The sequence below is a fragment of the Oryzias latipes genome, chromosome 5 (assembly GCF_002234675.1).
Source record: "Oryzias latipes chromosome 5, ASM223467v1".
NCBI lineage: Eukaryota > Metazoa > Chordata > Actinopteri > Beloniformes > Adrianichthyidae > Oryzias > Oryzias latipes.
The window spans coordinates 28,456,391-28,483,972 of NC_019863.2; the positions used below are offsets into that span (position 1 = coordinate 28,456,391).

At 38.4% G+C, this 27,582-nt stretch overlaps 1 protein-coding gene across 5 annotated transcripts in view; it reads right to left on the reverse strand.

The window, feature by feature from the left end:
- Positions 1-307: 307 nt before the first annotated feature.
- Positions 308-27,582, reverse strand: part of LOC101158436 (transcription factor EB) — a 28,954-nt gene continuing 1,679 nt past the window's right edge. The window contains exons 1-12 of one of the 5 annotated variants that reach the window (XM_020703522.2): positions 20,671-21,313; positions 13,360-13,424; positions 11,884-11,988; positions 10,788-10,982; positions 9,355-9,453; positions 8,211-8,399; positions 7,484-7,567; positions 4,716-4,833; positions 4,456-4,512; positions 3,964-4,039; positions 3,113-3,260; positions 308-3,028 (exon numbers count right to left, since the gene is read on the reverse strand). In XM_020703522.2, the coding sequence (XP_020559181.1) occupies positions 2,450-3,028; positions 3,113-3,260; positions 3,964-4,039; positions 4,456-4,512; positions 4,716-4,833; positions 7,484-7,567; positions 8,211-8,399; positions 9,355-9,453; positions 10,788-10,982; positions 11,884-11,988; positions 13,360-13,386 (1,677 nt within the window). In that variant the 5' untranslated portion in view covers positions 13,387-13,424; positions 20,671-21,313 and the 3' untranslated portion in view covers positions 308-2,449. Of the gene's footprint in view, positions 3,029-3,112; positions 3,261-3,963; positions 4,040-4,455; positions 4,513-4,715; positions 4,834-7,483; positions 7,568-8,210; positions 8,400-9,354; positions 9,454-10,787; positions 10,983-11,883; positions 11,989-13,359; positions 13,425-20,670; positions 21,314-27,582 lie in introns of those variants that run through there. The other 4 variants (XM_011475526.3, XM_011475527.3, XM_004069149.4 and 1 more) reach the window with 4 other exon arrangements.

Consider the following 27,582-nt stretch of genomic DNA (forward strand, 5'->3'; position numbering starts at 1 on the left):
TTACAGAAAAATAATTTACAACCTGACTCAACGTAGTTTTTATTTCAATTGTAAACCTTTTAAAACTCTGGAAAAATACAGTTTTCTTTAAAAAATGGTTTAAAATTCAATTCATCATTTTTACTTAAACTAAATTCTAGAAGCATTATTCCTGATTTATTTTTATTTTGACTAATTTTGTGAAGCAACTTTGTGACGTAAAAGCAAACCGATAACTTGTAATTTGATGTGTTTCAGTGGAAATTCTACAAAAAATGCTAATAAATTATTTAAAAAGTTAAACTGAGAGAAGATTCCCCCTTCCAAAAAAGTGTTGACAAACTTTAATTTTATATGTATATCAATATCGATGGGTTTTTTTCCCGGTCATGTAACTTTAACACCCATCGAAATACACATAAATGCATGTTCAAGAGAATAAAAAACATTAAACAAATGCAAAACAGGAAAAAAAAAAAAACGAACACCAGTTTGTGGAGTCTTGCATAACATGTTTATATCTTCGGTAATTTCAAAACCACATATCCCTGTGGAGATGCTCTGCAGAGCACCCTCAAGTGGAGAAACAGGAGGCCGGGGAGCTCTCGGGAGTGTTGACAGAATGACAATGTGCAACTGCCAGACTGTAAAAAGGCACAGTTCCAGACAACAATGAATGCAGAGTCAGTGGCAACACCAAAAGAAATAAAATAAAAAAATGTCACCAAACACTGGCTTAGAGTTTATGTGATAAGGAGACAGCAATGCTGACATACTTCAATCAAACCAGAACACCTGGTAAACCGTAAATCCTCAGAAACTGTTTGATTTCAGTCACATCATAGAATCATAACAGATCTATGTCTGGTTTCAAATGTAAAATAATAAATTAAATGGGAAATAAAATAAAATCCTGATCATATAAAAAGCTACAATAAATGTAGGTTTGCATCCTGTGTCTAAAATCAAGTGAAACTCTTACGTTTATAAATCACTTCCCTAGTCTTTATCCTGCAAAACATTGGCCTAAAAACATACACCATGTAATTCCAGAAAACAGCTTTAAGTAGAAAGACCAGATGGAAAATTAAACAAAACTTCAACAAGAAACAGAAATAAAATACAGTCAAGTGGCTTAGTGGTATACAACATTTGAAATTAATTGTATTTCATGTACAAAGGCAAAAAAAATAGTATAGTTTCCAGTGCTTTTGGAGAAAAAAAAACATCAAACTTAAAAAGAAAACAATCTTGCCTTCAATCACAAACAGAATCATCACTATTTTACTAACTATCAGTTCTGATCGAAAGCTATAAAAACAAAAGCTTAGCCCCAGGTCTACCACAGCAGAAACAGAACGCAGGTCCACCACAACCTGCACCAAACATCCCTGTGACAACTGGAGTAATGAATTACCTTTGGGTGACAGTTTGTATTCCTGACCTGAGCTTTACCTCTGCAGCTGTCAGTTTTGCTTGATTTACGAGGGAGGCGACTGATGAGGTGAACAGTCTGATCTGAGAACAGCCTGAAGGCACAGGCCGCATATGTGTATGCATGCGAGAGCAAGAATGCACTTGTACATGACTGGTGAGTTTCCATGTGTTGAAGGGGTTGTGTTTGTGACACGAGCATGAGCGCACGAGGGCAGGCATGTTCTGACGCTGTTATTGTGAAAATCACATGTGGAAGAGAAAGCTTCGCCAGAGCCTCATCAATCTGTCTTTACTGTTACGTTTGCCAAAAACTTAAAGAATCGATTAGTCGGATAGAAAATTGATAATTTTCTCTTGACCGTGATAGTTTCAAATCTTGTTAAACCCTTAGCAGTTTAGGTTTTAGGCAAAAGCGAAACAGGGAAATAAAAAACAAAAAAAAACGACCATCTGAGCACAGAGTTTCCCCTCCAGATAAATTATACAGCCAAGACCAGAAAGCTATTTCCATTTTATTAACTGTGATTCATTCAATCATTTACGGTTGCTATAAGAGGTTGTAGAGAGGGCAAATAACTTGTCCTCCATCACGTGAGTCAATGTTCTCATATGTCCTTGTGTCTTAAGGCATCAGTCTAATTAAACACTGTTTTTGCTCACTTCTCAATTATGATTCAGGGTCCTCTTGTGCTGAATAACTGATCTAGCTGTGTTGGCTCTCGGCTTGAAAAGGCAGAGCTTGTTGGCCGAAGCTGTTCTGATTCATTCCATAGGCACTTGTGTGTGTGCAAAAATGTGCTCTGTACAGCATGGTTTCATCATTGTGACTGCAGTGTACCCTCTTCTTCCCATACCTACAAAAAAATATATTAACTGTACAACCACTGAGTGTCACTTGTGTGTAAAAAGTGTGTTCCTTCTATCCTTCATGTGTATGTTTGGTTTCTTTTTTTTTGTGTGGATACTTGACTATGTTTTGTAGTCTTGAACAGCAACCATCAGACCTCATGCCCTTGGGTAAGTGCATGTGTGTCTACATTATGTCTTCATCATCTATGCCAAAGCTGGATCTGCGGCTGGAGTCAATTGAGGCTTCAGGGGACATTGCAGAGAGCAGTGGGTCACCAACCATGGGGGACAGAGGTTCGTCCATCATCAACAGGCCCATGTCACCTCTTCTCATTTGGACATCGAGTCCACTCAGGTCGCCCAGCCCTGGCATCCCATCTGAAAATCCAGGTATTCCATCGCACAAGTCCAGCGATTGGACAAAGTCAAAGGGCTGAGAGCTGCCCACAGCTGGATACTGGATGGGCTGCTGTGGCTGAAGGTGTGGTGGGAGGGGTGGCAGCTGCCTGGTTTGAGGCTGCATGTGATCCTGCGGGTGGAGATGGGTCTGGGGCATATAGTGGTGCTGCTGAGCGTGCTGCTGTGGTTGAGCGTGGTTATGGTGCAGGTGGTGGGGCTGGTGATGGCCCTGTGGGTGGCTGTGAGAGAGGTTCTCTTCTGGGCTGGTTTCTTGTTTTATGTAAGCAGGCATCATGTCAGGAAGGCTGAGACCAGAGGGAGAGGCGTTGGGCAGACCATGCAGACGAGCCTGCATTTCCAGCTCCTGTTGAGCGTCAGCAGAAGGCAACCTCATCAGAAACATTACATTCTCAGTGTTCATGCACATGCAATAGAGCAAATGTGTTACCTGGATCCGTAGCAACAGCTGTTTATTGGCCATTTCCATCCTTTTGAAATTATTCTCCACCTCTTTGGATCTCTCTACATCTTTCTGCATACGTTTAATATAGTCTACAGAAGCTCGCAGTATGGTGCCTTTGTTCCAGCGTACATCACTGCCGACACAAAAAATAATAATTTTCCATCCTGAAGTTTACCCTGGTTAAATGCAGCAAATGAACCCTCAGTAGTCTCTGAACTCAACGGAGAGTTTGCCAATCATATCGGCTTTTGACGTAGGAAAGACACCGCCCCCCTCAATTGGTAGGGTTTTCTTTAAAATTAACGTGAGGGTTTCAAAAGATTTTTAGCTTTGACATTTTTCATTTAAAATAAACATAAGAGTTATGAAACATAATTGTGATCATTCTTCTTGGAATATTGTATAAAATTTAATGGAGCTTCGATTTTTGTTGTTGACATTTTTCATTTTGTTTTGACCGCGTCTTTGCTTTGTTTTTGGATTTATACATTTTTATTTTGTCTCTACACGTTTGATCTTTGCTATACAACATAAAACTGATCTGAATTTTTTTACATTTTCACAGAAAAGACTAAATTAACTGCTCAGAATTGACTTTTTAGGAAAATTTAATGTTTTTATAGAATTATTTATTGTTGGTATAAAAAAAAATACCTTCCAAAAAAAGCTGGGGTTATCCTAAAAATGTATAAATCAAGTTGTGACACAAAAAATGTTTTAAAGATAAATTATTAGAGCAACTTTTAAAGTGTGCATAGGATCAAAAAGGCCCCAGACTACTAAGGGTTAAAGCAAAGTAAAAAATTCTATTTATTGAAGAGGTAACAGAAACTCACAGTTCGTTCGTTTTGGGAATCATTGTGCCCAGCTCTTTGATACGGTCGTTGATGTTGAATCTCCTTCTCCTTTCAACTAGAAAAAAAGGAAAAAAGATCATAACTGTCAAAAATCTGAAACAGAAAAGGCAGCACTGCAATGCATTTTGGGACTACACATTAGATAACAGATCAGGACAAACACTCAGGCAATGATGTGAGTGGATGCACATTTACACACACAGAGTCACAGGCAATTACACCAAAGTGCCAGGACAGCAGAAACGATCAGGTTAACTATCCACCCACTTGTTGCACCATTTCAGCTAAATCAGCACAAAGCAGTCTTAAACAGTTTGTGCAAGGATCCATTATGTTGTATATGTGCGTTTGCAGATGCATACAGAAATGTGTGTGAAATGGCTGTACAAGCAGTAGTAAAATAAAAAAGTAAAATAAAAAAAATTAAGAAAAAATGAGTGCATTTGAAGTAAAGACTGCTTCTAGACTTACTCAGGTTGTGGTTGTCTTTTTTCTGTCGGTCTTTGGCCTGCGCCCGGGCTTCTGCATCTTTGCAAAAACAAAATGGAATTAGCTAAGGGCTCAAACAGTTTTTCTGACAAGGACTGTCATACGTTTAGCAAGGCATGATGGGAAAAAAATGTATTTACTCCGTAACAAAGATTGTCTGTATGACATATGAAAAGCTTGATAGTTCTTTCCTGACTCTCAAAACGTGACCATAAAAGACAAACAAAGAAAGACGTTTCCACCTGAAAGTTCCCGCTTGACGGTGAGGTTGGCAGGACAGGAGTTACTGGTCATAGTAATGGTTGGCCCTTTCATGCCGGGGCCGGAGTAAACGTCCAGATGACTGCTTGACAGTGGGAGCTGGGGCAAAACACAAAGTTTAGTTGGAGAAAAGGACATTTCTGTTCAGGTCAACTGAAGTGATGATCTCATGGACACAGTGGATATTTCCCATCATGTCTCACTGCAGACCTCACAGGACTGATCATGAAGTAATCACAGCCCCATTGAATATTACACAGGAACAACATTAAGGTCCAGCTGTTAATGTGTGATCACACTTTTATATCTATAATGAAACGATCCAAAAAGCTGAGTGGAAGTTGAATGTAATCAAAGAAAAACCAACAATCCTTCAGCAGATTCATAAATGTGTTTAGCACCTTTCTGAAGTCAGCATTTGTGTTTATTGTGCTGTAAAAGGAGATAGGAAAGAGTGATTCTAAATTATCACACCTGGGAGCAGCAGGCCAACACATAGCAATGATTGACAATCATACCACCAATCTTATCTCACTTTATGGCTCAATTCACTCCTTTGGCTTCTCCAGCTTCTGAAATTATGTTTGTGGCGTGCTCCAAACTTCAAACTTTTGCACTTTAGCCATTGTATAACAACAGCAATTTGCTTTTGTATGGACTCCTAGAATGTTTTAATTTCATTGTTATTGGGTAGGTTAATGCGTAATAGACTTTTTTATGCCTTGTAAAGCATCTGTGTCATACTCCCTGAAGTGGAGGCAAATATATTGCTGCTAATGAGGCCTAAGAGATAAGGAACTCAGAAGTAGAGATAACTTAATCTGAAAGCTACTGGGTAAACTCCGAGGGCAAACGCATAAGCAGACACACTGATCCCTGCAGGTTAAACTTATGCATGCATGTGGAGACCATGGAACCTAAAGTTATACTGTCACAATTTAAAGATACAACCAGTTTTTTTATATTGATGTGCAACTTGCACGTTCGAATGTCAGCAATATATTAAAATAAAAAACAAAATTTTTAGTATAAATGGAAGAATAGGTTAAATACGTACTTAATTTCAATGGTTAAAGAACAAAGGCTATATTTTGTGATTGATTTTTTTCCTCAGCTTCTTTACTTACTTTTGCTTTATTAAAAGTCTTGGGTTTATTAAAATTAATAACCAAAAGCGATCTAGAACTAGATGTGCTTCAGTGCAAACATCCCTGTGCAGACACACTTGAAGGAGTCAAACTTCTCCTCTGTGCCTGGTATTCAGTGGTGTCTCAGACTCTAATTTTGAGATTCCATGAATTCCATGGAATTTGCTGCTTTAATCCCCATCAGGATTTAGCACGTTAGGTTTGCTCACTGTTCTGACATTTTGGAATAAAGCTGCTATTTTTTTGTGCGTTAAATTTGAGAGCTGCCCTTTGGGTTTTTCTCTCACTTCTTTTGCAAAACTTGTTTTTCCCACATAGACCAACCTAAGTTCAATCAGTGAGTTCTGCCCAGCCTAATCAATAAGTGACACAGACACATGCGAGAGGACACACTTAGCTTGATTAAACCAATCAACCACACTAAGCAGCACAAGACAAAGCTACAGAAAGATGGATAGGTTTGGAGTAGAAGAAGTGAACCAGGTACAAGACCATGTTGTGTCTCTAAATACCCTCACCACCCCAAAAATGATCATCTGATACATTTGACAGCTTGGAGTTCTTAAGAATCCCCCTTTAAATGCTTAAAAAAATTGAACTAAAATGTTCCTGCATCAGCTTCTTCTGCTGAGGCCCCTCTTCTAATCAGAAACCCAAGGCTCAGAGTTAGCGCTGCTGCTGCTGCTGTTGCTGCTGAATCATTCTTTGAAGTGGTTCTGAAAAACACAGATTTCATCCCGAAGATAGTAAAGAAATGAGAAAAACCTTTCGTCTTACCAGCTGAATCTGTTCTCCTTCAATAACTTCCACAATGGCATAGGTCTTACTCATCTCCTTCATCCTACACTCCTTCCCTTTCAAGCTTGGGGGATTTCTTGTTCCCGCTCAAGTACAGGCAGCACATGTGGCTCTGTGCAGCCCTGTCCCGACACACTGACCTCGGCTGCAGTTCTCCTTTCTTTCTTCTACCTCAGCTCCAAACCAAACAGTGAACTTTCCCCTAACTGGACTTTCAGCCTGTTTTCCCCTCGCATAAATTGTCCTCATCCCCTTTTCCCTCCTCCCTTCTTTCTCCCCCTCTTACCCCCACCCCCACCGTCCTCTCTTCAAATGTCTTGTAAACAAGTTGAACTCTAACTGCTGGTTGTTTAATTGTTAATTTTCTTAGTGCGTTCCCTCAGACACAAAGGACTGCACAGTGCTCCACTGGCAGGTCTTCCCTACAGTCTAACTATGTCCAACATGGTTTAGAGCTGGAATGTTTGGTGTTTAACTGCATTATACACTGTTTTGTATCTTAGCATGAGTGTGTATATATGACTGCGTTAAGACAACATTTCTCGTTTTGGGTTTTTACACAAACAGAAAATGGCTCTGAAGCTAAATGTAATGGCTTATTTCAAACATTAACTAATTACATTTTCTGAAAGACCCAACATAACTGATAACAGAATCAAACATTAATGCAAACAATAAACAGAAATATTGATGGTTTAGTATTTGTAGCCCAATGGACTCAAATAAGCTATCAGCTAACTTGCTGCAAAGCATCATAAACAAAATAAAGAAATGGTCAAACTGAGCTTTTTAGCCTTACTTACTGTGTTTGGCATCTGGATAGGATCAATGTATGGTTGATCTTCATAGTTGGACATACTGATTATGTCGTCAATAACATCATCCATCTGAAAAATATTTTTACAATGATGTTTTGGTTTCACAGAATAAACCACAAAAGTAATTCCAAATTTAAAAAAAAACTGAAAAGTAACTTGTGAGATTGTAAAACTTTAAGGACCTATAAAGCCCAGAGAGAAGAGTGAACCATATGCTTAATTTTTTTTAACTAACTACCAGAAACATGAAAGACAGCAGAGTCTTTTGTGATGAGTAATTGAACTATTTTCTTTTAGACCGATGAACAAAGAGGTGGTTGGAAGTTGAAGGTAAAAAGTTGGTCAAAGTCTTTTGGGTTCAAAGGCCCCCTGCATTCTGCTGTTTTTCTGTCACTTGTTAAACTGTAATTACAGCTACAAGGCCATTATAGAGCATTTAAAATCCACTGATTGCCACTCTCTGTCACCACTTTCATCCACACATTTACTGTATGAATAACACATTAACAGTAGTTCATTTGCAACCACTACTTCTCTCTGCCAAAGAACAATCAAGGCATTACTCCACTTTCATTAAATGAAGGTATAATACTCCTTTTGGGGTAACTATTGACCCTTGTAATTTTCTACATCTTTTGTCGTGGAGCACCGTAGCCTTGTGTTTATGGATTTGTGTTTATGCCACACTGTGCCCACGCCCGCAGGAATCTACCTCTGTCTCGTGGTTGGAGCTGATGTCGAGCATGGCCATGGGGCTGTTGGGGGCGCTGTTGCCAGATATGAGCTGTTCTGTGCGGATGTGTGGGGAGCAGATGGGTGGGGGGGCAGAGCCTGAGACCCCAGTGGGTCCCCTGTTTTGGGGAGGAGATGGCATCCCCAGTCTTGACACCTCGTGGACCGTCTAACAACACAGAGGGAGTTGGGAGTGAATGACAAAGATTATGAACTAATTAGGTCAAGTTTATTTTTTATATTTCTGTTGAATCAGCAGTGCCATTAGAAAAAGCTTGCAGTTCTTATGTACAAACTACTATCGGCGGGTCACAAGCTCCCTGCTCTGTTCCATTCTGATGCATTTATTTGCAGATGACTAGATTCAAGTACATCTTCATTTTCTTCACCTGTGTTGGCATCTGGCTCAAAAATGTGCAGCTGGATAGCTCCAATATTGCTGGCCATTTTTGTTGCAGCACTAATGTTAGCTTGGAATTGTGAGGGGCTGTAAGCTAGCGGGAAAGAGTGTAAACAAAGGGATGATGGGAAATGGGGGCAGGCTTACTTCGCAGCATCAGTCACACCTCAGCCGTGAATTTCTGATGAACTCCTGCTGCTCTACAGAAACTATGTCCTATAAAACGACAGATTTTTTTGATTTTGGCTCAAAACGGCATATTCATAATTAAAAGACCACTGCTTTGAAAATAGATCAAAAGATGATCAGAGTGTGAATTTATATCGAAAACCTCATTTCAAAAAAGATCAAATGTAAAAAAGATTTTTTTTTTTTTAAACAAAACACAAAATTGCAAAATGTAACCAACATAAAAGCCCACATTTATCCAACATCCTAGTAATTGAAAAAAGTGCATCCTAACAGCCTCGGCTTAGATAATTGAGCATGCAGACAGAGGTGGAATGCTCCGTTAAGCCATCACTTGGAACGTTCGATCCCCTTTAGTCTGAGAGTGTGAATGAGGGACAACCAGTGTACTGTGTACCAGTGCACTGTGACTCCTGCACAGAATGATAAACAAACCAGATAATAACAGAAAAATAAGCCTTTCACTACCATTGCACCAAAGTTGTTTACTCTAGTTTCAAATCGCAACTTACAATAGCAAGAAAAGGAGACTTACTTGTTTGGTGGCAAAGGTGGTTGAAAGGTATTCTTTAACTTGCTGCCTCTGCGCCTGACGGAGATGATAGTTTGTTGGATTTTCAAGGTGAGTCTGCACCTGCATTAAAGCAAACAGAGGGAAGATGCTTTTCATTACAGCTTTAGAAACACATTCCACTGTTTTTAACCAGATAAGACTTTTTTATGCTTTTAAAGTTCAGTGGAAAAGGCAAAAAACAGTAATGAATGAATTACTCATCACTGCCATTTAGTTTTTACAGAATTTGACCTTATTTTACTGCCAACATTTATACTCACTGGGTTGAGACTGCTTCACCTCAATACTGTGATATGGCTAAAACTTGGTAGCATTAAGTCAAAGACAGGTCAACAGGAGTAAAGCTGCAGTAAACCCTGTGGTGAGGCTAGATAAAGACATGGACTGACCTCATTCCTTTACATCAGAGGCCAAATCTCACTTACAAGCTTTAACAGCAAACATCAGGATAAAAAGATCAAATCAAACAAAACGATAGCAGCAAATACATGGTTTTACTGCTCGCCATCTTGGTAACGTCAAACCCAGAAGAAGAAAAAATCTGCATTAACGATAGAAGATGAGCTGAACCTTTAGATGTGTTTTATCGTTTTAACAAGTTCCTTAATTCATGCTTGGGAGTTATTTTGCAATCCTGACAACAAACAATGATCGACAATGATCACATTCCTGTCCCTCAGCTTCTGCCAGTATGCTGGAACAACTGTTAACACTGATAAACACACACACACACACACACACTTAAAATATGCCTTTCTCTCAGATGAAGGTCTGTCAGCACAGAAAAGGTCCAAAGATAAACACCCCAGCAGGTAAGACAGGCTCAGTGGACCGCGTACATCCACATTTGGAAATACACTAACTTTATTCACTGTAAACAGCAAATATCTAGCTACATAGCAAGGACCATATGTACACAAGACAGATCATTTCTTCAAATGTTACAAAAAACAGCATGCTTATACATCTAGGAGTATTGCAAAAAGCCCCCTTCCCCTCAACACACAAACGCACACACAAGCATCATCAAAGATAAGGACACACAAAGGCATCTCTGGAATCAGGCAAAATGTCACTTCAGCTTTATCTGTCCCTGTCTGACTGTATCTGCATTGTTTCTTTCTGGTCTATCATAAAGCATGTCAAACGTCTCTTATCTCCCCCATTCAGTCTCCTTACCTGCAAACAACTCCACTGAATTTTTCTAATTTGACCTTTTTTAAACCCGTCTAGTTTTAATAAACATGCGCCATTGGTTGTTGCTCACCTTTCTGCTTGTTTCTTTCACTTTAACACTGTTGACTCTTTTACTATCCTGACTTTCCAACTTTTTAGTTTTTTAGCACTGCTGAAAACAAATAAGTTGGTAACTCCTGCTTGAACTTCACACTGACCTTCAGAACCTCCACTGGGACCTGCATGCTTTGGTACTGTTGAGGAGTGCTTATGGCAGGCGTGGGTGCAGGAGGCCGAGCCATGTGGTGCTGCATGTAATGCAGAGCTGCATTCTGCTGCTGCTGCTGCTGCTGCTGCTGCTGTTGGTGCTGCCGCTCACGCTGCTCCTCCTGCTGCAGCTGGTCTCGCATCAGCTGGACAAAAACACAGAAGGGAGTAAAATATGTGGTTTTCCTGATAGGCACTAAAATATCTGCTTATGATCCATTATTTGGTAGATTTGCTCCAGTCTTAAATCATTTTTAAAAACACACGGCAGTAGTCTTTTTCTCAGGGGAAAGGTTAACTTCAACTCATTTCTGAGGTCTTCATTTTTTGACATTTTACACGTATTATTTATTTAATATTGGCTCATTGTAACTAAACATAATTATCCCACATCATTGCCATGTTTGAAGCACATGCCCCTGTTCAATAATACCAGTGTGTGTATTTAACTTTGCTTGTAGTTTGGCTTCGTCCTAAACGTACATGTGTTCAAGCTGCTCTACTAGAATAAAAAATAGACTAATGCTGGTTTTAGTGTTTTGATTCTTGTCTAATTAGCTCAAGGAACTAAAATATTGAAGTTTCATATAATAAGGAAAATTAAGTGCTCATATGACAGAATTTAGAAAGTAATGGGGGTGCAACGATTCACTTTTCCCATGATTTGGTTCAAATCTCAAATTTTTTTTGGATTAATGTTTTGTTTCTGTTTAATTTGTGTATAAAAACAAAAACAAAAAAGAAAATCAGAAAAATTGTTGTTTCATTTACTAGATAGCAAGTAGCTATGACAAAAAACCCTCCAGTCGGCTTTTACTAAACCTGGTGTAATTAAATAACACTAAATATCAATTCTTCCTAAATGTTGCACGTGTCGACACTTTCAGTGTTAACATACTGGTATGCAGTCAGGATGGAATGATACACTTTCCACACCCTTAAGTTCAAAGGTGTGGCATATGGTTCAGTTTGAAACTAATGATTGTGGCCTTCCAAAACTTTTTTAAAAGCATAAACAATCAAACAAAGAAATGAACGCTGTTATACCTGCATCCGCAGCCCAATGCGTGAGGCCATGGCTGAGGGACGGGGGGGCAGGGGAGGGCGAGCCGACGTTAATGCACCACAGTCCAGCCCGAGAGGTTGTTTAAACTGTGAAGAAGATAAAACAAAATGTGAGTCGTTAAATTCTGTTAGGTTAGGTTATATGGACAGTGTTTAAGTCCATATAACCTAATGTATAGTTGCCCAATCTGATATTTCAAGTCCGATTCCCTGATTATGAATAAATACACACCAATTTTTATTTTTTGTTTTAAGAAATTAAAAACTTTGATGCTCTCGCGGGCCACAGAAAATGACATATCGGGCCACATTTGGCCCGCCATGTCATTTTTGTCATCAGTTTGATACATGTGGTCTAAATGATCTGACTGACAGCAATAAAAACAAAAACAAAAAGCCATTTATAGATGAACGGCATTTCATAGAAAGGACTATCTAGAAACTATATGGACAGATTTTGTAACCTTCATTAAGACAAAGACTATAAAACCACAGTGGGTGTTAAAACTTTGAATACTTCAAAACAAATAGATGATTCTTGGTCAACAATAAACAAATCTTTGCAATACACCCAAAAACCCTTTTTGTCAGATTAGAGCACAAATATTTCTAAGTTAGGGTTTTATTATTTTCAGTCATTTGTTCAGTTTGTTTTAACAAAATCAGATTTAAATATACTCTGATTTGTAATCAGTATATCTGTAATCTGAGGTAATTCACAAATCTGCATTATGTTACTGAAAGAATAGAAAAAAACAAAAAAAACGTGACATCCGTTGCAACAAACACAGGGTTCTCAGCTCCCCACAACCCTTAACAACTGATACATTTACTGGATCTCTATGATGCTGTGGTGAATTAAGGTTAACTTCCTCCATAAAGCTGGAGAGGTCATAAGGGAGTCATGTCATGTGGTTGCTCTGGGGAGGTCATGTGAGAAGAAAGACAAGGGGAACACCCATTCCAGCGCAGAAGCATCTCCTTCTCTCACGCATGCACACCAACAAACATTCAGCGGGGAGTCCCAGGTCAGACACTTCCTCCTTTTCCTACCATTACTGGTTATCCCTCAATGACTTAGCTTGTTTTAAGGTGTGATGAAGCCAGCACCAGGTCTCAAGGACTAATACTGACATTTAATCAAAATTGCATTTATGCAGCCTCACATCAGAATCTGTATCTGGTTAAAAAGAGACACAGACTCAGCGAGAAAGACAGCCAGACAGAGAAAAGCTCATTGTGTATGAGGTACAATAAGCATGGCAGCTCCTACTGACACGGACTGAAGCTGCCTGTTGTCTCAAACTGTACATTTCAACACCCAGGGGGGCACACACTGCCTGCTTTGTGCCCCTTAGACAGCCCAGAAAAGAGAGAAAAGAGAACTTCCATGCAGAGAAACACATTTAAACACATGTATTTCTCAACTCCACAAAGCAAATTTCCTACTTTTTGTACCTTCCTAAGGTGGAGCAGGTTTGTCATCAAAGTACCTTCAGACAGTCAGACAAAGAGCACCTCACCTAAAAAGTCAAAAACTGAAATTAGTCACATAAACTTTGCATTCTCTGGGATGTGGAATGAAATCTCCTGAGATTGGATTTTCTTTCTAAACATAGCATCAGATCGAACCTTTATCCAGAGTTCATAAGTCAAAGCAGGATTTTTAAAGGGTTCTTGTGTTTTTTTCTCAGCATGCTACAGCTAGGAGGGGTGGGCAGAGTTTAATCATAAACTAAAAAAAAAAAGTGTAGTTTTAAACTAATCAATGCTAATATTTAGCAGCACATAAATGAGAATGTTTGCTAAGGTGCATCCATGATGGGAATTCTGCATGATGCAACTGTAGTCTGACAAACAGGGTTATTAGATCTTAAAATGTAATTAGTAGGGTCAGTGAGGAACAGTCCCTGATCTAAAGCCCAAAGTTTGTCTGGATGGAGTTACTAAATCCTAACAAACAACAAAGTAAATACTTACCAGAATATTCAGTAAGCAAAACTTCTTTAAAAAAACCTGTTTGTAATGCGACTTCATCAACATAAAATAATAAAACAAAGGAAGAATTGTATTGACTACACAGGCAGGAGATCCTCATTATATGAGGAGGAAGTGTGACAACTGCTCTCTGAAAGATTAAACGCTAATGAAAGTATAGCTTTTCCTCAAACAATGACGTCAAAATGTTAATACCATAGCTTGTGCGCTTTTAATGCATTAGTATTTTGAAATTTAAATAAAAAGAATTTTTATCAAGTAAAGAAATGCAATCCGTTAGGGCTGGGACAGATTTTATACATTCTAATCGATCTTTACTTGCAAGAAACCATACGGATTCATGTCACGAATGGATTTAGCTTCAGATCTATTTCGCCTTTTTTTATTGTGTCCTTGTGAAAAAATTGGCATTATATAAAACAGAGGGAGTAAAAAAATAACAGATTTCTAAACAGAAAAGATTTTCAGAAAAAGATACATTTTGAATTTAAACGTTTGATAAGAGAAATATTTGAGCTAATACCTGGTCTATACACTGTAACTTATTCTCTGATGGCTTTAATTCCACATATTTATCTCTATATTACCAGCAGTTTGATTATTTTTAGATTTGGTCAACAAAGAGGTAAGTTCTTACTTTCACAGCTGTAATGTGCAAATATAACTTATTTAATCAACACTGAATAGTAAAAAACGGTCTTTAAAATTGATATTGCATGTCTGTAGTTTGAGAAAAAAAAAGCATTTATGACTTCAGTTACCAGCAAATTACACAAATATGTTGACAGTGTAAAGACGAGATGTGAAACCCGTTCCGTTCGCTCACTGTAAACTGCAACAGGTGTTTTAAAGTGGGTGTGGTGCACAATGTACACAAAGATCATCATCTCAAAAAAACATTTTTTAAAAAATATACAGAAAATCCCCAACTAACTTGAAGACAAAAAATAACCTAAATTTCAAGGCTGCAAATGTCCCTTGGGGACTGATTTGACATTCTAAATATTCTAAAGCGCTAATGCAAACTAGCTTAAATGTAAAACTCTGAAAATAGAAACAATTCTAAGTTGACTTCCTTGACATTATTTTCTTTAAGTAAAATAGAGTGTTTCAATGTAAAAGCCTATATTAGATGTGTTATTCAGTAATATCAGGCGTATTAAAATCATCACATAGTTGTAAATTATTGTGTTTTATTACATGCAGGGACAAGATCATCACTTCCTGCTTTCCTACAGTGATGCACTCCTACCAAGAGGCCTGGTCTGTCACTTAGACCCTCCCATTGCCCGACATCCACTGAGGACATTTGTGACGCAATAAGAGCACACAGTGACCATTGTGATTCCAACGCTGTCATGTCATGCCCCCCTCACTTCAAACACTGACAGCCCGTGGGAGGATGCAGAGCGGAGGAAGCCCAGGTCAAAGGCCAAGCTCTGGGCCGTGCTGCTCTTCAGTCACAAACATGCACAAAACAACAAATGCACAGGACGGAGGGAGGGGTATTATAAACATGTTGTGCAATGACAGCCTTTACTCTCGTGGAACACATAAACACAGACCGCCGATGAGCACATGCACACACGAGGGCAAGTGTAGGCCATGGCACCTGTGCTCACAGACATGGTGTTGATTTGTGGACTGTGTATTTTTAGATGTGAGAGCTCCATGCCAACAGAGGCCACTTTGAGAAGCGGCGTTCATATGTGGAATATTCACACATGCAGTGACCTCGCACAAGTAATCAGAGTATGTATTAATTAAAGCTGCAGAGAGACATTCAAAAGCCACTGTTATATTTAACCTTAAAAACCATCTGAAAGTTTGAATAAATTAGTTTTAAGAGAACATACAAAGTTGTGACTATCACATGAAAACAGGAAAGAATGTCAAATCTTGTGATATTATTTCTGCATTTAGTTCAGTTTGTCACAGTTTTATTTTGCTAAATTCTATCCTTACATTTCATGTTCCCTTTACATCCTCAAGTTTTGATTCATGTTCTCACTTGTGGGATGTTTAGGTACGGTAGTTTCACAACAGTCAACCAGTCAAATTTCACATAAAGCACTAAAATGGAGAAAAGGGGCAATTTAAGCACCTTTTAGTATTGCAAAGTTGACCATTCAAGAGAAATGTCATATAGTTAATGATCTCCAAACATTTAATGTGTGTAATTCAATGCAGAAAATGCTACAAAATACGTAACAAGCAGCCTATCCTGCTTAAAAAGTCTGTTTGGATGTCAAAGGTCAAAGAGCAACGAGCTAGGCTTTTATCAGTAAAACAAAAACACAAAATAACCACATAGTTTTAAACAGTGGATGTCAGCACTGTCTACTGATGGCTTATGCCTTAGTCACATGCACCCGTTTAGGGTCAACTATTCAGGGTTGTAGAGAAGGAATGCCACATTTTGAAGGGAGTGTGTCTTGTAGTTCTCTAGTGGCTTGTGCAGCCACCTTGAGCGACATCATGAAAACGGAATGTACCATTGTCATGTGATAAGTGCATCATGTAGTATTCATAGGGACAATTTAAGTTACACGCACTTGCAACGTATGAGTGATGTTGTCTTGCCCTTATGTCACACTCTAGACGTTAATAAGGCGCACATGCTAGCCGCTTAGTGAACGTGTGTAAATGCCGTACGCAGAACGTTCAAAGGAAACGCAAGTACTCATAGAAGGAGCACAAAATACACTCCGATTGTCTAATTCTTTAATTTCTAGCAGTCAGGCAAGGAGTGCTGACTTTTCACTTGAACAGCACCAACAGGCCGCTTACACAGTCCACCCAGTTCAAGGGGCTTAAAAAAATGAAAAACCTGTATGACATGCCTGAATCTCATCAACTTCATTCTTAATTACCTTTACGTGTTAAGTGTTCGCTACGACCTGTCGCCCGCAGCATGCCCGTAGTAAAAACTGTGCATTAATATTTTCGCTCTAGGGTTCACAAGGTTGTCTACTAGGGCTGGACGATATGAGGAAAACTTGCGATATGCGATATTGGTAATTAATATTGCGATAACGATATAAATTGCGGTATATAAACACATAGCAAAAAAAACAAAAACATCATTTCCATTTCACTGCAACAGTTTAAAAATTTTACTCCAAATGACCCTTGTCGACGTAGGAGGCAAACATCAAACATAAAAGGGCTCATCTGATTGATCAAAAACGTAAACGGGTCCTTCTAATTGGTTAAATGCATAAAGGGATTTATTTCATTTGTTCAATATTTCAAGCTGCCATGAGTTTGTTTTAGCACATTTAAGGTAATCATTTATTGCGATTTTTGCCGTCTTTTGGGGTTGCTTGATTTCGCGATAACGATAAATTTGCGGTATATTGTGCAGGCCTATTGTCTACGATCTTAAAATTTCGTGCAGCAGGCCACAGACAGCCTGCAGACAGCACGTATCCGAGGGCCGTTGTGACTAAGGCATTACAGAGTTGAAGACCACGTTTGGTCCCACCACTGTTACCTAAGAAAGGAAGTTGTGGCTATAATTTGCAAAAACTCTCTAAAGCTGGAGGAAAAGACTGGTGGGAAAAACTGTTTGCTGAGTTCATGAATCAGTAATTCCACAGAAGGGCTCAAATGACATGTTCAGACTTAATGTTACTGTAGTTAACAATACAAAACCAATGCACTAGTGTGCTGTAAGAGCTTGTCAGGAATTGCAATGAGAAATGTTTCTGTTTCACCAAATTGGTCAAAAATATTTACCATTACCAGGATATAAGCTATGTGTTCTTTCAAACAAGCCCAGGATTCACACTGAGGAGATAGGCATATCAAAAATACCCAAAAGACTATCATGTTTGTGCTTATGCGATTCTTATTCTAGACATTTGTTGTGTCTTGTTCCAGCACTAATTTCCCATTCACTTAAAATTGAATTTCTCAATTACGAAGCTAACTTTTGATTTCAGCAAGCCGTTTATTCATGTTATAAAATACACTGAAGTCGATGATTAACTGATTAGATAGTTGTCACATGGAGCAGGTGAACAGGTGTAACACGCTGCGGCCAGAGAGTGTGGTTCAACAATGTGTCAAACAAAAAGCAAGTTTCCAACAACAGTGGACATCATAAAAACCCAACAAGTGGAGGATTTTTTTAGTATCGTCATTAGAAATTCAGTTTTTAGGGAATGTATCTATTGACATGGAAGTAAACAGACAAGAAAAGGACACAAAATCACAATATTTTACACAAAAATGACTCAATATTTTATTTAGACAACTAACTTTAATGTTTGAGCTATTAAATTGAAAACGATTTGTTTGAAACAAATGACCAACCACACACACTAAGACCCTTTTTCTGTATCAAGCTACCAGTCTGTCTGCTGGGGCCTAAAATAACCCTCTGGTCTCTGTTCTCCTTTTCAGGAACACCCTGTTCCCCAGAGGCTGGGTGCATTTTTCCCTTTAGTTTACAAGCATCTGTGTGTCCACATGCATCTGGGTATGTCAGTGGTGGGTAACTGAAAGCGTAGCACATGTAAACAGATCATCGTCAATGTTACTTAGCAGTAAACTCAGCGTGGAAAGGTACGGCTGTTGAACAAAACGTGCATGAGAAGTAGAAGATCTTCTTCTAAGATATATGGCTTGCACACAAGCCTTTATCCTTTACCCTAGAAGACACCAACTCTGCTCCTGTCTCCAGTGCTGTCATACACAGTAAACACAGCCAGTCCTCGTGCCGCCACCATCACACAAAGTGGGCGAGTAGAATGGAACAATTGCATAACAAAGCTTGCATTACAGGTATGAGATCTTGTTCAAAGATATATGGCCTGCCTGCACCCACATACACACACATTTATTTCCCCAACCACCAGAAGAGACCCAACTGCTCATAAAGCAGGAAGGACTCGCCAGCAGACGGATAATTTTTACTCTTTGAAGCTGGGTAAATTCCTAGGTTAGATATAAAAAACTTCCAGTTATCTCCTCACATCTATATTAAAAATGCATTTAATTACAGCACACATGGACAGTGTGTGCACACCAGAGAGGACAAGGTCACTTTAGTTTATCAGAAACACTGATTACTTTTAGATTTCAGTGTGTCAGAATGGTTGTACTCAGTCTCAATCAGGTTTTCTATAGTTCCATCTCTATTGCTGTGTCAAAAAGAGACAGATATTTTCACATGTCATCTGTTTAAGAAGGAAATATAGAGTTTACATGTCTGGTTGCTAAAATGAGACAACATCCAAAATAAAATCATCACGAAGAGATCTATTAAGAAATGTGGAGAAAGGTACAACAGAGAGAAATAAGCAAATTGAAACAAAAAGAATAAAAAAACAATGACTGTTTTTTTTAACCAAAGAAAGTGGTTAGGTATTAAGGAAGAGGAAACTACAGACATGCAATATAAACTTTAAAGAACTTTGTAACAAGGAATTTCCACAGCGGAAACAAAAGAAGCAACAGACTAGTGTTGTCCATCTGAGCATGAACACATGTGGTTAGATGTTATGCTTGCTTGACTGTAATTTGATTACAGAAATTTTTTTAGGTGTTAAAATCTACAGACAGATTTTTAGATTTCCTATTTTACCTAAATCAAACCTGTAAAAGAAAGAAAACATGTTTTTAAAGAAGAAAAATGTTTTTTTTAACAGCACCACTTTAAAAAACTGTGGCTCTGAGGAATACCTAAAATTAAATTAGTTGTCGAAATCTGTTGTTTGATTTATAAGCCAGGAGATTTCCCTGAGTCCACACGAACATGAGTTGGGAGTCATCCTGAATTTCTGCACAGCAATCCACTTTAAGAAGGTCTTCAGGATGAATCACCAACTCAGTGCATGAATCACACTGTCAACCTCTAGTCTCCATGCAGTCTCTTTAAGCTCGATAAAGACCAACCCCTTCGGAACTGACAAGAACTTCAGAAATCACAGAAAACTGACTCCTTTAAAGCAGAACAGACAACAACAGGCAATTAGCAATACGTCTTCAAGACAGTCAACTTACTGCATAAAGGAGATAAACCAGCAAAATCAATGTTGACAACAATATCACTTCCGTCTTTTGGTTTGGATTTTCACAATTCCTAATTTTGTCAGTTTTGTCAGCAACTTCCCAAAAATAAGCCTTTGCTTTTTAGCAACACTTTCTTGGACTTAAAACTGGTTTCATTTATTGTGTTTACAAGTAAATTCCAACACTAACAGCTATTTCCTTATTGCAAAGGTTCTCTGCAAAACTGGTTCGACAAAAACGCTCCAGTTGCCCAGGCAATGACAGCGAAGACGGGTTTTGTGCAGAAATCTACAATCAGATCATGAATTGTAGGCACTGAAGATGAACTGTTTCGTGTTTAACTTGATTAGTGAATACAGTTTTTAAAAACAAAGAATTTACAAAGAATTTCATGTTTTTGTGAGCACAGGAGCTAAAGTCAGACAAACAAGGCTGCCCCCACCATCACACTTTAAAATGATCCAGCACTAAGCTATAAGTATTTATGCAAATAGTTTAAAATCTCCTTTTTATATTTAAAAAAATCTGAAAAAAGTCTATCAAATGTTTGGCTATTGGAAAAAATTCAGCATTAACATTTTTTTCCCTAATTTTAATAAACATTTTTGCATTTACCTTTAGTATTTTCCAACTATGAAGCAAAAAAACATTTTAAAAAAAAAGGAAGGTCCAAAGCAGCCAATTAGGCGGTTGGTAAAATACTTTGAGTTTACCAAATAAAAGCAGCAAGTAAAAACTTCAAATTCTTACCAGAACCCTGCTACTACATCCAAGTCAGCATGGTGTATCCAGCCGAAATCTGTCTCTCCACTTGTTCAGACACTACATCCCAGAAATGAGCACGTTTTGGTGGCTCCACCGACTTATGCTTACAGACTGTGAAACCACTCCCCCCGGCTGGATAACTTACAGTGGACTGTTTGCAATCAATGTGAGTCACCTCTGCTTCCTCCCGCACAGCTTCCCTCTTTCTTTCCCTCAGCCTCCTCCTCCTCTTCCCTAAATTAACCTGAATGCTGTCTGGAACAGAGACAAGGAGAAGCCTGTATGGCCTTCACTCATCTTTTTTTCTTTTTTTTGACTCATGTTCTCTGGATAGTAACTCCTCCTTCAAACAGTTACACCCGCACATATGTATATGCACGTGTAAAGACACACAAGCATGGAGGCAGTTCCTTTTTCTCATAATAAGTCACAATGCTTGTGTGCTTCGGAAATGCTGTCAGCATTTCTTTCTTCCTTGATTAAGTATGAAAGGCATGTGAAATTTCAAATAAACACCAAAGCTAAGAAGGCAGTAAAATTAAATGTATCATTTTCAATTTCCTTCTGTGACTTATTTGTTTAAAGTGAGTCTTGACAATTACGTCACAGTGGTAGGAAGTTGAAAAAATAGCCTATGCATGATTTACTTTAAGAAATACAGACAGATGAGTAGACATATAAAGCAGACATTCAAACTAAAACACAAACTTTGAAGGTGATTATGGAACAGTTCATTTGCAAAAAAATAATAAAACCCAATAAAATGAAGTATAGTAACATTATTTTAAGAAAAGAAATCTGATTAAATTTTGGTTTAAATTTAATCAGGAATTTAAACAAAAATCTCAGCCATTTCATTAAAATAAATGCATTCACTAATACTGGGGTAATGATAACACCTGGGTTATTATCTTCCAATTTGTTCCAAGCATGAATGAAACTATATTGAATTCCATTGTGATCTGTGATATTTTTTAAGAGCATGCCATGCGGCCGCTTTAAGTGGTCCTCACGGGTGACCATGCGCCCCCCGGGCACTGTGTTGGTGACCCCTGCTCTATGGTTGGCTTAAGGCCCCTAACACCCCAAACAAACAAGCCAAACCAAACAAACAAACCAAACAAAACCGGTGCAATTAAAATGTTGACCAAGATTGGAGCTATCCATCTTTACAGTTTGGAGCAACAATCCAGTTCTGACAAGAAAATGAAGATGGATATAGTCATCTGGAGGTGGATGCATCAGAAAGGAGTAGCATATGTTCTGCTTCACAAATACGTTTTTCCCCCCATTGGGAATTTTCCGTCTGTTTCTAATTCATGACGATTTGAATAAAGAAAAACTCAGAAATGCAAATTTTAGCTTAATCGTCTCTATATATGTTAACATATAACACGTTAAAAACACCAAAACCCCATTTTCATTGGAGTGGGTCTTTAAAGAAGAAGCTCCACATGTATCACTGGAGCATAGACAGAAACTCTGTAATGAACTGTTTCTAAAATCCTCTTTCTCTGCCATCACTGTATCTCGCTCAGCTGCTTGTATTTCTTCATCCACTTTCTCCCTGAATGAAGGGACACAAACATGCAAACCAGTGCGCCAGTTACAGCAGCAGCAGCAACCTGACAAGAATCCCTTGTTTGTACACAAAGAATTCACCAGTGGGCTGGTTCCAGTTCTCAGAGAGCCCACTGTGTATTTACTGGATTATTTTAGCTCAAGTACTAGGCTCATGCAGGATGTGACATTATTGGTTGTGGTGGTGCTCCCGTTCTGTCTGCCTTACTTACCTTGACATTGACTCATCAAGGAAATCTGACACGTGAACACAAACATGAGAGTTCACACATAGACACCTATGAAGCACCTCTCCCCGTCAGGCAGGCAAGTTTCCCATCTTTTGGTCCTTCAGTCCCTGTGGTTGCCAAGAGGCGGCAAACAAATACAGCTTATATAGATCTCTGCTGAGTGTTGAATAACTGTGCAGATGTGTGAAGTCTGACTAAGCTATGCTAACTTAAGCGTGTTCGCTCTTAGGGAGAACAAACAGTGCTGACAATAAGCCAGACAAGTCACCGCTTGAGTGTGCTCTGGCTTTTGAAGAACATAACTCCCATTTGTGAGGGGAAAAAAAATTAAATATTGAAATTATTATAAAACGTTTAAGAATTGACAGAAATTCAAATACAGAAAGGCTTAAAAAGAAGCACAGAATGAACTCCATAATTGGAAACTCGAATAATTGGAAATTAGGTAATAATTGTGGCTCCATCATCACAGAATTCACAAAAGTGAGTCCAATCTTGATCATAACAAGACAAAATCTTTCCAAAATAGCTGTTTCCCCTGGACAGTATGACGAAAAAAAGGATAATGTCAAATGATGACCCAATTATTAATCACTGAGCCTAAAGTTGTTTCAGGCAAAACTAGCATAAAAAAACTTGACCATCTGTCAAATACCGTAACTATACTATACTTCATGCATGTTTAAGAAAGTAAGTTAAGTAAAATCCTAATACAATGACATATTTCTCAATTATCTTTCAATGATCTAACTTCTTTGTTGACATATTATTACTTACTTTATTTGTAGAGCCCCTTTCATCAGCATGCAAGTTGCTCAACATGTGAACACAAGTTAAAACGATAAGAACTCATAAAACAGATAAGATAGTTTAAAAAGGAACTGTGTAGATTGAAATATACAAGGTGTAATACATGTACAAATGGTATTAGAAACTATCTAATTGTAATCCTTTGTTTATTAGATTTTTTTTCCAGACTTAATGACCCACTCCAATGAAAAATAAGTTTTTGGTGTTTTTAATATGTTCTTGTAGCATTTTTCTGATGATGGAGGACATATACAAGGATAATTGAGCTTCAAGTTGGATTTCTGATGATTTCTTTCTAATAACCATCAGGAGCAAATGACAAAATGCTGTTGGAAAAATAACTTCTTTGTAACTATGAAAATACATTGGATACATTCGAGCTGCCTGCTCTGCTCCTCTCCACGATGGGGAAGGGGGCGGGGTTGCTTCACACAGTCCGGCCCTCAAATCAAAAGCAAATTCTGATGAACTGCTTCAGCTCTGCAGAAACTATGTTCAAGAAAAAGAGACAGGTTTTTGTCTAAAAGCGACATAGTTATAATTAAAAGACCACTGGGGACACTTTTAAAACAGATCAAAACGTGATTTCTTTAAACATTTCAGAAGTTCTGATTTTGTAGTTAAATTCTGAGATGTTCCCTAAATTCATAGAAATACTTTGGAAGAGTATTTTCTAGAAGAAATACTTTAGGTCAGAGTTTGCAGGGAGCAATTCCAGAACGTTCCAACAACTGTTTATTTATACAGCGACCCATTTCTGTTGGGAGCACATTAATCCTCGTCTATTAATACAGAATCAACAAGAGTGAAGATCTATGACGGCGTTTGTTTGTGTTAAGGTGCAGTAACCAACCAACCACTCACAAAACATTTTCCCTTTTGCAGGAGAGATGCAATGGATGGCATTTTGGAGATAGGTTTGGAGATACAAGGCACTTTAAAAAAAGAATTGCCTCCATGCTGGCACATTTCTAAAACAAACTACATTTTGCAAAACACAGACTTAACAGTTTCTTTAAATGGATTAATCTAAAAACAAATATGTGGGTGAATGGTAGAGTAAAAATGTTTTTTAAAAAAGAGCAAAAGAAGAAACAAGAAACGAGAAAAAAAATGCAGTAATCATTTCTTGAAGAGTACTGGTTGTCCATTAGAGAGACAGACATATTTTTAAAATAAAAAACAGATTCTTAAGTTTAAAAGTCACGTCATGATTGAAATATTCAAAAATGACATATTTAAAAAGAATTGCGTATAAAAAAGATAATCAGCAAATGAGCACAACATAAAAACTTGAAATGAGGTATTTAAAGACACTTCGATCGTCCTTTATTTCATTTTCAAAGCATTCCCAGTAGCCTTTTAAACAGGATTATGCTGTTTTTAGGGCATCATTTCTGCAGAGCGGCAGGAGTTCATAGTTCATTAGACATTTGTCTTTGAGGTGTGGGCGGGACCGACCCCTCATTTTCCTATCATGTCTTTGTATAAACTCTTTCCCGCTAGCTGCCGATTGTAGTTTGTATGAATAATGAAATACTCAGAAACACAAGTTTGAATCTTCAGGAATTTGCTCTAAAAATATCAAAACATCACTGTATGTACTTTTTTTTTAATTTGGGAAAAGAAAACATCAGATCAACTGCTGCAGCTACACTTTTAGTCATCGTCCAACAGCACTTGTTTTATTTTAAAAATGAAGCGTATTGATAGAATCACATGTGAAATATGGTCTTGTTTTTGAGAAGACAGCTCTTCAAAATAAACATCCATAAATGCATTGCTTCCTGCAGTGGCGCATCTTTTTGTTAAACAGTAAAATCAGAAATCCGAACAAAAGGCAAGCTTTATGGTCAAAGATGGCATCCCGTCAAACCCACCAAATCCCCATCCAGACGGTTTGTCGATTCCAATCAATGCAGATGTTTTCTTGCATAATTCTCAGAGGCAGTTAAAGTATCATTTTTCACTACTGTCAGTCAAAAGAGGATATGAAACAGTGGAATTGAGATAAGATGAGGAAGTGGAGTCATACATTCAGCACATGTTCTAAAACGTCCCACCCACACTCACCTCTAACAGATCATGGGTCATGTTGTCATACAGCACATGCCGTGCTGTCATTCCTCTGGTTTTCACAGAAAAGTCCAGGTTTTAACTAAAAACCTACACCGTCAGTTTGGAGTCTTTTGGATTGTCTGTTTATATTTTTACGGGAACCTCTGCCGATCACCCTCACAGCTCCTCAAGCATCATTTGCAGTCACACAGCAAGAATATAAACGTCCACATCACACAAGACCTGTCCATATGGCAAACAGACGAAGGTGTGTTGACACACACCTAGTGCTCTTTCACACTAGAGTACATCCACTGATCCAAGCCGATGTGCCTGTGGGGGTTAGAGTGTGTGTATGTGTGTGTGTGTGCGCGCATGAGTCTGCCTACGTCTGTTTACCTGTAGAAAATTAACACTTTCAAGCAGACATGTGCCCAATGAGGCTGAAAATATGAGGCACTCACACACACGCACAGATACACACACTTCCATTAAAACAACACAAAAGAGGCAGTGCTAGCTTCCTACTCTCACCTGTTACAACATTAGCTAAACCTGCTTAACCTCATGTTGACGACCTGTCAATCAGCCAATCAAACGGTGGCATTTTTTGCGTTTAGATGTGTGGGTGACGTACAAAAAAACCTTTTATGTACACATTAACTGGTATTGAAAACAACTTCAAACACAGTGAAGTGAAGTTGTTGATTTAGTGACATTTTCACATTGTCTTGTATCCTCTGCTACTATAAGTGATTGCTTAAGCCAATGCTGCTTCTTAGTCACCTAGAAACAACCCAAAAATATCTATTTGACCTCCAAAACATAAAAACTACCACCTACTCATTATTTTTTTCTTTGTTTTTATCTGTTGGCTATCTGAGTAAGGAGCAGATGTCCAGTAAGAGAGAGCACAATGAGTCCATCAGGCATCAACACTGCTCTGAATGGTGAACACTGACCTATGACCTTGCTGACAGTCACCTAATAGGCCAGAGTATTTACTGAGCTTGATCCCATCAGACCGCATGCACTCTGTGACCTCCCTGGTTTTACTAAATAAAAGTCAACCAGGCTTCTTTTCCTGGTTCTCGATTTCTCTGTATTTCACCGTCTGGATCCGTCTCTTCCTGAAATGTGCACCTACCCTGTGCACATGCTTGTTTTGCAAGCAGTGCAGGTTAAAAAAAAAAGTCTAAACAGTCACATACACCTATTGTTTACAGACATTTTCTTGCACAACACCAATGCAAGCTTTTTAGTCCTTTTTCAATGAGACTGGATTGCGAGCACAGTTTTCTGCCTTTTTTTCTCTGAATAAACTTGAGTTTTCTTGAGCTGCATTCAGAAGCAATTAACATGACAGTCGCCTCTATTTTAAAGATATACTCTGAGGAAAACTGTGTTTTTGGTGTTTTTAACATGTTTTTGTGGCATTTTTCTGATGGTGGTAGACATACATGTAAAAGAGCTCATTTTAAAATGGCTTTTTCTGGGTATTTCTTTGTTAAAAAATAGTTGTGTATCAGGAGGAAACAAAAAAAGGAGCATATTTGTGACGCGAAAATACACTGAGCGGGCCAAAATGCATCCACTTGCAGGTGATTAGAGCCATATACGTCCTCAATTTCCTTGTCTAAGCCGGCATCTGGCTCAAAACTGTAACGCTAGGATGGAGGTATAAGGGGCTAGCAGTAGAGCGTGTAGACAGAGAGCTCTCAGTTGCTCCACTTCAATGCCTTGCTCGTCTCTAAGCAAAAAAACAAAAAGTTTGTTTCCATCCAGCTGAACATTTCTCTTTTCCTCACAAATCCTGCTAAAAGTTCAACTTCAACATTTGATTACCTACAAAATCTCAAGGTTTTTGGAAAGGACCGAATATCTCCAATCTTTTAGGATCTACAGAGCTTTTATCACAGAGCGATTTTAATGAAAGTTATGTAAACGCACCAAGAGGCACATGATAAATCTGCAAGACAATAATTAAATAAGCTAGTTTATGAACATGTGGTAGTTCTGCACAACTTACAGCAAAGCGGCGCACTGGTGCTGCTTAAGAACGGATCCCTTTTATCTCGTCACACTTTTGAGATTATCTACCAACGACTAACAATACGGAGGGAAAAATTAGACAGGAAATAAAAATCTCAGGAATAGACAATCATCAAATAGTGTATCACAATCAACACCTCCCAGATTGAACTTTAGTGGTAACCAG